This window comes from Coregonus clupeaformis, unplaced genomic scaffold, assembly GCF_020615455.1.
Source record: "Coregonus clupeaformis isolate EN_2021a unplaced genomic scaffold, ASM2061545v1 scaf0599, whole genome shotgun sequence".
Lineage (NCBI taxonomy): Eukaryota > Metazoa > Chordata > Actinopteri > Salmoniformes > Salmonidae > Coregonus > Coregonus clupeaformis.
Window position 1 is genome coordinate 156017 of NW_025534054.1, and position 11484 is coordinate 167500.

An 11484-nucleotide genomic window follows, 5' to 3' on the forward strand; every position below is an offset into this window, starting at 1 on the left:
AGAGAGAGAGAGAGAGAGGGCATTGAGTTGATCACAGGAATCAGGAATCATTTCTCTTCAAGCTAACACCTTGCTGAGAGATTACCACATTGAGATTGAGGGCTGTCAGTTCACTGTTACATTCAGGGAGCTAACAGCTGTTCTCACTGAATCTCAAGATACATACAGCAACTACTGTCTGTTTCTGCATCCCAAATGGAATCCTATTCCCTACAAGGTTACATACAGCAACTACTGTCTGTTTCTGCATCCCAAATGGAATCCTATTCCCTACAAGGTTACATACAGCAACTACTGTCTGTTTCTGCATCCCAAATGGAATCCTATTCTCTACAAGGTTACATACAGCAACTACTGTCTGTTTCTGCATCCCAAATGGAATCCTATTCCCTACAAGGTTACATACAGCAACTACTGTCTGTTTCTGCATCCCAAATGGAATCCTATTCCCTACAAGGTTACATACAGCAACTACTGTCTGTTTCTGCATCCCAAATGGAATCCTATTTCCTACAAGGTAACTGCCAAAATAAAGGAAACACTTCAGTAAATGAGGGTCGTGGCTCTGTGTGGGGTGCGTTTTACTGCCATGGTTCAGGTCCACTCAACCCCTTAGAGGACATGGTTCAGGTCCACTCAACCCCTTAGAGGGCATGGTTCAGGTCCACTCAACCCCTTAGAGGACATGGTTCAGGTCCACTCAACCCCTTAGAGGGCATGGTTCAGGTCCACTCAACCCCTTAGAGGGCATGGTTCAGGTCCACTCAACCCCTTAGAGGGCATGGTTCAGGTCCACTCAACCCCTTAGAGGGCATGGTTCAGGTCCACTCAACCCCTTAGAGGGCATGGTTCAGGTCCACTCAACCCCTTAGAGGGCATGGTTCAGGTCCACTCAACCCCTTAGAGGGCATGGTTAACGCCAATAAATACAGAGCCGTTCTGAGTGATCACCTTCAACCAATGGTGAAGCATTTCGATCCTGATGGGAGTGGTCTCTTCCAGGATGACAATGCCCCCCATCCACAGGGCACAACTGGTCACTGAATGGTTTGATGAGCATGAACACGATGTAAACCATATGCCCTGGCCGTCTCAGTCACTAGATGGGAGATTCTGGAGCGGCGCCTGAGACAGTGTTTTCCACCACCATCAACAATACACCAAATTATGGAATTTCTCATGGAAGAATGGAGTGGCATCCCTCCAATAGAGTTCCAGACGTAGAATCTATGCCAAGGTGCATTGAAGCGGTTCTGGCTGGTGGCCCAACGCCCTGTTAAGACAGACACCAAGGAGCATTGAAGCTGTTCTGGCTGGTGGCCCAACGCCCTGTTAAGGCACTTTATGTTGGGGTTTCATTTATTCTGGCAGACCAGACTGTGGCCCTTCTCCTCTCCAGAGGATCCCTGAGATTTATCAATAACATGTTCTTCTGACTGGAACCAGACTGTGGCCCTTCTCCTCTCCATAGGATCCCTGAGATGTATCAATAACATGTTCTTCTGACTGGAACCAGACTGTGGCCCTTCTCCTCTCCATAGGATCCCTGAGATTTAACAATAACATGTTCTTCTGACTGGAACCAGACTGTGGCCCTTCTCCTCTCCAGAGGATCCCTGAGATTTATCAATAACATGTTCTTCTGACTGGAACCAGACTGTGGCCCTTCTCCTCTCCATAGGATCCCTGAGATTTATCAATAACATGTTCTTCTGACTGGAACCAGACTGTGGCCCTTCTCCTCTCCATAGGATCCCTGAGATTTATCAATAACATGTTCTTCTGACTGGAACCAGACTGTGGTCCTTCTCCTCTCCATATGCTCCCTGAGATTTATCAATAACATGTTCTTCTGACTGGAACCAGACTGTGGCCCTTCTCCTCTCCATAGGATCCCTGAGATTTAACAATAACATGTTCTTCTGACTGGAACCAGACTGTGGCCCTTCTCCTCTCCATAGGATCCCTGAGATTTAACAATAACATGTTCTTCTGACTGGAACCAGACTGTGGCCCTTCTCCTCTCCATAGGATCCCTGAGATTTATCAATAACATGTTCTTCTGACTGGAACCAGACTGTGGCCCTTCTCCTCTCCAGAGGATCCCTGAGATTTATCAATAACATGTTCTTCTGACTGGAACCAGACTGTGGCCCTTCTCCTCTCCATAGGATACCTGAGATTTATCAATAACATGTTCTTCTGACTGGAACCAGACTGTGGCCCTTCTCCTCTCCAGAGGATCCCTGAGATTTATCAATAACATGTTCTTCTGACTGGAACCAGACTGTGGCCCTTCTCCTCTCCATAGGATACCTGAGATTTATCAATAACATGTTCTTCTGACTGGAACCAGACTGTGGCCCTTCTCCTCTCCATAGGATACCTGAGATTTAACAATAACATGTTCTTCTGACTGGAACCAGACTGTGGCCCTTCTCCTCTCCATAGGATCCCTGAGATTTATCAATAACATGTTCTTCTGACTGGAACCAGACTGTGGCCCTTCTCCTCTCCATAGGATCCCTGAGATTTATCAATAACATGTTCTTCTGACTGGAACCAGACTGTGGCCCTTCTCCTCTCCATAGGATACCTGAGATTTAACAATAACATGTTCTTCCTCCCTTTCTCACTCAGTAGATTTCCATACCCTCAGTTCTAATACGGTAACATGACTGAGGATATTTCAAGTTTAGAAGTTAGTACCCAACACCTGTTACCATAAGGACCTGTTGCCATACCATTTTGGCAGTTCCCATAAGGCTCTGGTCAAAAGTAGTACACTATATAGGGAATAGGGAGCCATTTGGGATGTAACCTCTGTCTCTAGTTAGCTGTTGGCATGTCGAGACATCACAACCTCTGGATGTCAGCAGTGAGGTTAGGGTCAGGGTTAAGGTCAGAGGTCAGGGTCTGTGTACCTGTTGGCATGTCGAGACACCTCCAGTTCAGCCTCCATCCTCTGGATGTCAGCAGCCAGGTTGGTTTTGTCCAACACCAGATGGTTCTTCTCTGTCTGTAGACTAGTCACTCTCTGCTGCAGCTCCTCCACCACACTCTGCTGACGGCCTGAATCAGCCTCCAGCTGGCTAGAGTAGAGAGCCCACACACAGACACACACACCACACACAGACACACACACAGACACACACACACACACACACATACACACACACAGACACACACACACACACACACACACACACACAAAACACACAAACACACAGACATGCACACACACACACACACAAAACACACAAACACACAAACGCACAAACACACAAACACACAAACACACAGACATGCATGCACACACACATACACACACACACACAAACACGCACATACACACACACTTTTAGTGTTTGAGATGTGTGAGGTGATAATTAAAGCCATCTACAGCCACTAAGTCATGTTCCACATCTCTGTTATATGGTGCAGATCAATAGTCTAACAGTGGGTTTACTGCAGTACCAAACCCAGAACAGGAGGGTAGCTGATCAATAGTCTAACAGTGGGTTTACTGCAGTACCAAACCCAGAACAGGAGGGTAGCTGATCAATAGTCTAACAGTGGGTTTACTGCAGTACCAAACCCAGAACAGGAGGGTAGCTGACATTTTGAGGCCACGTCTAAATCTATGACCACGTCTGAAGTAACGCCCTACAAACACTGAGTATGAGGAAAACCTACAGGCTTACTGACAACATAGTAGGGAGAGGAAAACCTACAGGCTTACTGACAACATAGTTGGGAGAGGAAAACCTACAGGCTTACTGACAACATAGGAGGGAGAGGAAAACCTACAGGCTTACTGACAACATAGTTGGGAGAGGAAAACCTACAGGCTTACTGACAACATAGGAGGGAGAGGAAAACCTACAGGCTTACTGACAACATAGTTGGGAGAGGAAAACCTACAGGCTTACTGACAACATAGTTGGGAGAGGAAAACCTACAGGCTTACTGACAACATAGGAGGGAGAGGAAAACCTACAGGCTTACTGACAACATAGGAGGGAGAGGAAAACCTACAGGCTTACTGTCAACAGTTGGTGAGAGTAAAACCAACAGGCTTACTGACAACATGTTGGGAGTGTAAAACCTACAGGCTTACTGACAACATAGGAGGGAGAGGAAAACCTACAGGCTTACTGACAACATAGGAGGGAGAGGAAAACCTACAGGCTTACTGACAACATAGTTGGGAGAGGAAAACCTACAGGCTTACTGACAACATAGTTGGGAGTCGGGGAGGAATTAAGCCATCTCGTCTCACCAGATCTAAGCTCTGATAACAGAATAGTCATGTGATCTGTCTGTCTAGTTGTAATCTCAGCTCTGATAACAGAATAGTCATGTGATCTGTCTGTCTAGTTGTAATCTCAGCTCTGATAACAGAATAGTCATGTGATCTGTCTGTCTGGTTGTAATCTCAGCTCTGATAACAGAATAGTCATGTGATCTGTCTGTCTGGTTGTAATCTCAGCTCTGATAACAGAATAGTCATGTGATCTGTCTGTCTGGTTGTAATCTCAGCTCTGATAACAGAATAGTCATGTGATCTGTCTGTCTAGTTGTAATCTCAGCTCTGATAACAGAATAGTCATGTGATCTGTCTGTCTAGTTGTAAACTCAGCTCTGATAACAGAATAGTCATGTGATCTGTCTGTCTAGTTGTAATCTCAGCTCTGATAACAGAATAGTCATGTGATCTGTCTGTCTAGTTGTAATCTCAGCTCTGATAACAGAATAGTCATGTGATCTGTCTGTCTGGTTGTAGTCTCAGCTCTGATAACAGAATAGTCATGTGATCTGTCTGTCTGGTGTGAAAAGGAACGTATGGCAGTATATAGTGTATCTGTGTGATATAGGGTGGTATGCAGTCAGCTACATATACCACTCTAAGACTGTGTCCCAAACAGCACCCCATTCCCTAATATAGTGCACTACACCCCCTATAGGCCCTGATCAGAGTAGTCCAGTATGTAGGGAAGAGGGTGCCATTTGGGCCGCTGCCCAATTCATGAAGTATTCAGCTGGAAGTCTTACAAGTCATTTGAGCCAATTAATAGAGTGGAATGGAAAGGTTATCACTAAAAGTATATTAGTCTAATAGGTCCAATTTATAAAGGCAATATTTGATGAAAGGAATTTCCAATGAAAGAGACGTAACGGGTGGTGGATGGAGTCGGTTAGAGGATGTTGTTCTCTGGGTATACCTGGTCCTCTCTGGCTCTTAATGAATGGATTTATTCAGACCCAGTCAACTGAGCCCTCCTGTAGCTCAGTTGGTAGAGCATGGCGCTTGCAACGCCAGGGTTGTGGGTTCGTTTCCCATGGTGGGCCCAGATAGAGCATGGTGCTTGCAACGCCAGGGTTGTGGGTTCATTTCCCACGGGGGGCCAGTATGAAAAATATATGCACTCACTAACTGTAGGTGGCTCTGGATAAGAGCGTCTGCTAAATGACTCACTAACTGTAAGTGGCTCTGGATAAGAGCGCCTGCTAAATGACTAAAATGTAAAAATGTATTTGAAGACTCTTCCTCTGAAGGTCCATTGAAGTTAGTCTGGGGAGTCTGTAGCGAATCTATCTACCGATTGAGTTTGTGTCAGTCAGTATCTTTGTACAGTTTGAGTCGGTGTATTTATAACCATCTACAGTTTGAGTCGGTGTATTTATAACCATCTACCGTTTGAGTCGGTGTATTTATAACCATCTACTGTTTGAGTCGGTGTATTTATAACCATCTACCGTTTGAGTCGGTGTATTTATAACCATCTACCGTTTGAGTCGGTGTATTTATAACCATCTACCGTTTGAGTCGGTGTATTTATAACCATCTACCGTTTGAGTTTGGTTGCGATAGCGTGGTGTTCGTCCCAGCTGACAGCGTTCTCCAGACTGCACCGTGTCTGGAGGTGTTCTGCCTGCAGAGTGTGGAGCTCTCGCCTCGTCTCCTCCAGCTCCCCCTCCAGCCTCTGCTTCTCTGCCTCCAGCAACATCAGCTGCTTACACACCTTAGAGACTGGAGAGGGGGGGAGGAGGAGGGAGGGGGGAGGAGAGGAGAGGAGAGGAGAGGAGAGGAGAGGAGAGGAGAGGAGAGGAGAGGAGAGGAGAGGAGAGGAGAGGAGAGGAGAGGAGAGGAGAGGAGAGGAGAGGAGAGGAGAGAGGGAGGGAGGGGAGGAGAGGAGAGGAGAGAGGGAGGGAGGAGGGAGAGAGGGAGGAGGGGAGGAGAGGAGAGAGGAGGGAGGGGAGAGGGAGGGAGGAGGGGAGGAGAGGAGAGAGGAGGGAGGGAGGGGGGGAACAGTTAATGGAGATCCTTGATAACTTTCAATTCTGTGAAGAATTCTACCATACACCTACAGCAGGGTTTGAGAACGACAATTTGATACAGTGTTAATCTGAATGTATAGAATGTACAAACAGAATATAGCTAGTTTATATAGTAGAGTCTGAAAGTGGGGATTACTGGTGTCTGTCCCTCCCTACCCTCAGTCAAATGTCTCCCGTGACTGTCCTTAGCCTTAGCATGCTGCACCTCCAGCTGGTCTATCAGGACCTGGTTCTCCTGAAGTACCAGACGGGCCTGCTCCTGGAGCTGCCTCCTGGGGAGGAGAGGGGGGGAGGGGAGGGAGGAGAGGAGGGGGGAGGTGGGAGGAGAGGAGGGGGAGGTGGGAGGGAAAGGAGGAGGAGAGGAGGGGGTGGGAGGAGAGGAGGGGGAGGTGGGAGGAGAGGAGGGGGGAGGAGGGAGGAGAGGAGGGGGGAGGAGGGAGGAGAGGAGGGGGAGGGGAGGGAGGAGAGGAGGGGGGAGGAGAGGAGGGGGAGTGGGAGGGAAAGGGGGAGGAGAGGAGGGGGGAGATAGAAAAATGTCAAGACAGTCTCTCCTCTCTCTCTCTCACACACACACACACAGACAAACAGACAGACAGACATAGAGACAGAGAGACTGAGAGAGACAGAGACAGAGACAGAGACAGAGAGAGAGACAGAGACAGAGACAGAGAGACAGAGAGACAGAGAGACAGAGAGACAGAGAGAGAGAGAGAGAGAGAGAGAGAGAGAGAGAGAGAGAGAGAGAGAGAGCCAAAGTACTCACCACTCCTTGTGGCTGACTCCTCCTGTCTGTTTCAGGTCCTGGTGTAACTTCTGGTTCTCCTGCACCACCTCCTCCACACGGCCCCGGAACCTCCTCAACTCCTCCTAGACACAATCAATCAATCAATTAAAAAACACAACTAAGCGTTCACCCTGGATCACAATCACAAGCACTGCCTGGACAGCTCACAGAGCTCAGTCTAGCAGCTGTCCTTACAGGTGAACACTACTCCAGGACTAATCCCAGCTATCCTAACAGGTGAACACTACTCCAGGACTAATCCCAGCTATCCTAACAGGTGAACACTACTCCAGGACTAATCCCAGCTATCCTAACAGGTGAACACTACTCCAGTACTAATCTCAGCTATCCTAACAGGTGAACACTACTCCAGTACTAATCCCAGCTATCCTAACAGGTGAACACTACTCCAGGACTAATCCCAGCTATCCTAACAGGTGAACACTACTCCAGGACTAATCCCAGCTATCCTAACAGGTGAACACTACTCCAGTACTAATCCCAGCTATCCTAACAGGTGAACACTACTCCAGTACTAATCCCAGCTATCCTAACAGGTGAACACTACTCCAGTACTAATCCCAGCTATCCTAACAGGTGAACACTACTCCAGTACTAATCCCAGCTATCCTAACAGGTGAACACTACTCCAGGACTAATCCCAGCTATCCTAACAGGTGAACACTACTCCAGGACTAATCCCAGCTATCCTAACAGGTGAACACTACTCCAGTACTAATCCCAGCTATCCTAACAGGTGAACACTACTCCAGGACTAATCCCAGCTATCCTAACAGGTGAACACTACTCCAGTACTAATCCCAGCTATCCTAACAGGTGAACACTACTCCAGTACTAATCCCATCTATCCTAACAGGTGAACACTGCTCCAGTACTAATCCCAGCTATCCTAACAGGTGAACACTACTCCAGGACTAATCCCAGCTATCCTAACAGGTGAACACTACTCCAGTACTAATCCCAGCTATCCTAACAGGTGAACACTACTCCAGTACTAATCCCAGCTATCCTAACAGGTGAACACTACTCCAGGACTAATCCCAGCTATCCTAACAGGTGAACACTGCTCCAGTACTAATCCCAGCTATCCTAACAGGTGAACACTACTCCAGTACTAATCCCAGCTATCATAACAGGTGAACACTACTCCAGGACTAATCCCAGCTATCCTAACAGGTGAACACTACTCCAGGACTAATCCCAGCTATCCTAACAGGTGAACACTACTCCAGTACTAATCCCAGCTATCCTAACAGGTGAACACTACTCCAGGACTAATCCCAGCTATCCTAACAGGTGAACACTACTCCAGTACTAATCCCAGCTATCCTAACAGGTGAACACTACTCCAGTACTAATCCCAGCTATCCTAACAGGTGAACACTACTCCAGTACTAATCCCAGCTATCCTAACAGGTGAACACTACTCCAGGACTAATCCCAGCTATCCTAACAGGTGAACACTACTCCAGGACTAATCCCAGCTATCCTAACAGGTGAACACTACTCCAGGACTAATCCCAGCTATCCTAACAGGTGAACACTGCTCCAGTACTAATCCCAGCTATCCTAACAGGTGAACACTACTCCAGGACTAATCCCAGCTATCCTAACAGGTGAACACTACTCCAGTACTAATCCCAGCTATCCTAACAGGTGAACACTACTCCAGGACTAATCCCAGCTATCCTAACAGGTGAACACTACTCCAGTACTAATCCCATCTATCCTAACAGGTGAACACTACTCCAGGACTAATCCCAGCTATCCTAACAGGTGAACACTACTCCAGTACTAATCCCATCTATCCTAACAGGTGAACACTACTCCAGGACTAATCCCAGCTATCCTAACAGGTGAACACTACTCCAGTACTAATCCCATCTATCCTAACAGGTGAACACTACTCCAGTACTAATCCCATCTATCCTAACAGGTGAACACTACTCCAGTACTAATCCCAGCTATCCTAACAGGTGAACACTACTCCAGTACTAATCCCATCTATCCTAACAGGTGAACACTACTCCAGGACTAAACCCAGCTATCCTAACAGGTGAACACTACTCCAGTACTAATCCCATCTATCCTAACAGGTGAACACTACTCCAGTACTAATCCCAGCTATCCTAACAGGTGAACACTACTCCAGTACTAATCCCATCTATCCTAACAGGTGAACACTACTCCAGTACTAATCCCAGCTATCCTAACAGGTGAACACTACTCCAGTACTAATCCCATCTATCCTAACAGGTGAACACTACTCCAGTACTAATTCCAGCTATCCTAACAGGTGAACACTACTCCAGTACTAATCCCAGCTATCCTAACAGGTGAACACTACTCCAGTACTAATCCCAGCTATCCTAACAGGTGAACACTACTCCAGGACTAATCCCAGCTATCCTAACAGGTGAACACTACTCCAGTACTAATCCCAGCTATCCTAACAGGTGAACACTACTCCAGGACTAATCCCAGCTATCCTAACAGGTGAACACTACTCCAGTACTAATCCCAGCTATCCTAACAGGTGAACACTACTCCAGTACTAATCACTTTGAAGGTTTCTACTGATCTTAAAGAGATCGAGCCTACTAGTATTAGCTCTCCATCTGAATTTGGCACCAGCTTCTTCAACAAACAAACAAACAGAGCACCACATGCATCCACTTACAATAACTGATGTGTAAGACCTGTCTCTGCTGCATATCAACTGTACTATACCCTATATCAGGACCTGTCTCTGCTGCATATCAACTGTACTATACCCTATATCAGGACCTGTCTCTGCTGCATATCAACTGTATTATACCCTATATCAGGACCTGTCTCTGCTGCATATCAACTGTATTATACCCTATATCAGGACCTGTCTCTGCTGCATATCAACTGTACTATACCCTATATCAGGAACTGTCTCTGCTGCATATCAACTGTATTATACCCTATATCAGGACCTGTCTCTGCTGCATATCAACTGTATTATACCCTATATCAGGATCTGTCTCTGCTGCATATCAATTGTACTATACCCTATATCAGGACAATCCAGCTCTTGAAATCCAGAACAGTACAACTTCTACAGACACACAGTATAAAAGACAGATCGGGAGGAGGACAGCTGCTGGCTAGTATTTATACAGTTGAAGTCGGAAGTTTACATACACTGAGGTTGGAGTCATTAAAACTCTTTTTTCAACCACTCCACAAATGTATTGTTAACAAACTATAGTTTTGGCAAGTTGGTCGGGACATCTACTTTGTGCATGACACAAGTAATTTTTCCAACAATTGTTTACAGACAGATGATTTCACTTATAATTCACTGTATCACAATTCCAGTGGGTCAGAAGTTTACATACACTAAGTTGACTGTGCATTTAAACAGCTTGGAAAATTCCAGAAAATGATGTCATGGCTTTAGAAGCTTCTGATAGGCTAACTGGCATAATTTTAGTCAATTGGAGGTGTACCTGTGGATTTATTTCAAGGCCTACCTTCAAACTCAGTGCCTCTTTGCTTGACATCATGGGAAAATCAAAAGAAATCAGCCAAGACCTCCGAAAAAAATTTGTAGACCTCCATAAGTCTGGTTCATCCTTGGGAGCAATTTCCAAAAGCCTGAAGGTACCACGTTCATCTGTACAAACAATAGTACGCAAGTATAAACACCATGGGACCACGCAGCCGTCATACCACTCAGGAAGTCGACGTGTTCTGTCTCCTAGAGATTAACGTACTTTGGTGCGAAAAGTGCAAATCAATCCCAGAACAACAGCAAAGGACCTTGTGAAGATGCTGGAGGAAACAGGTACAAAAGTATCTATATCCACAGTAAAACGAGTCCTATATCGACATAACCTGAAAGGCCGCTCAGCAAGGAAGAAGCCACTGCTCCAAAACCGCCATAACAAAACCAGACTACGGTTTGCAACTGCACATGGGGACAAAGATCGTACTTTTTGGAGAAATGTCCTCTGGTCTGATGAAACAAAAATAGAACTGTTTGGCCATAATGACCATCGTTATGTTTGGAGGAAAAAGGGGGATGCTTTCAAGCCGAAGAACACCATCCCAACCTTGAAACACGGGGGTGGCAGCATCATGCTGTGGGGGTGCTTTGCTGCAGGAGGGACTGGTGCACTTCACAAAATAGATGGCATCATGAGGAAGGAAAATGATGTGGATATATTGAAGCAACATCTCAAGACATCAGTCAGGAAGTTAAAGCTTGGTCGCAAATAGGTCTTCCAAATGGACAATGACCCCAAGCATACTTCCAAAGTTGTGGCAAAATGGCTTAAGGACAACAAAGTCAAGGTATTGGAGTG

General features: G+C 46.3%; 1 protein-coding gene across 2 annotated transcripts in view; it reads right to left on the reverse strand.

The window, feature by feature from the left end:
- The window catches only part of cep89 (centrosomal protein 89), a 266004-nt gene that overhangs the window by 140650 nt on the left and 113870 nt on the right, over positions 1–11484 (reverse strand). For both annotated transcript variants that reach the window (XM_045216077.1, XM_045216076.1), the window contains 4 exons: positions 7106–7209; positions 6499–6614; positions 5854–6034; positions 2925–3092 (listed from right to left, as the gene is read on the reverse strand). In XM_045216077.1, the coding sequence (XP_045072012.1) occupies positions 2925–3092; positions 5854–6034; positions 6499–6614; positions 7106–7209 (569 nt within the window). The remainder of the gene's footprint in view (positions 1–2924; positions 3093–5853; positions 6035–6498; positions 6615–7105; positions 7210–11484) is intronic.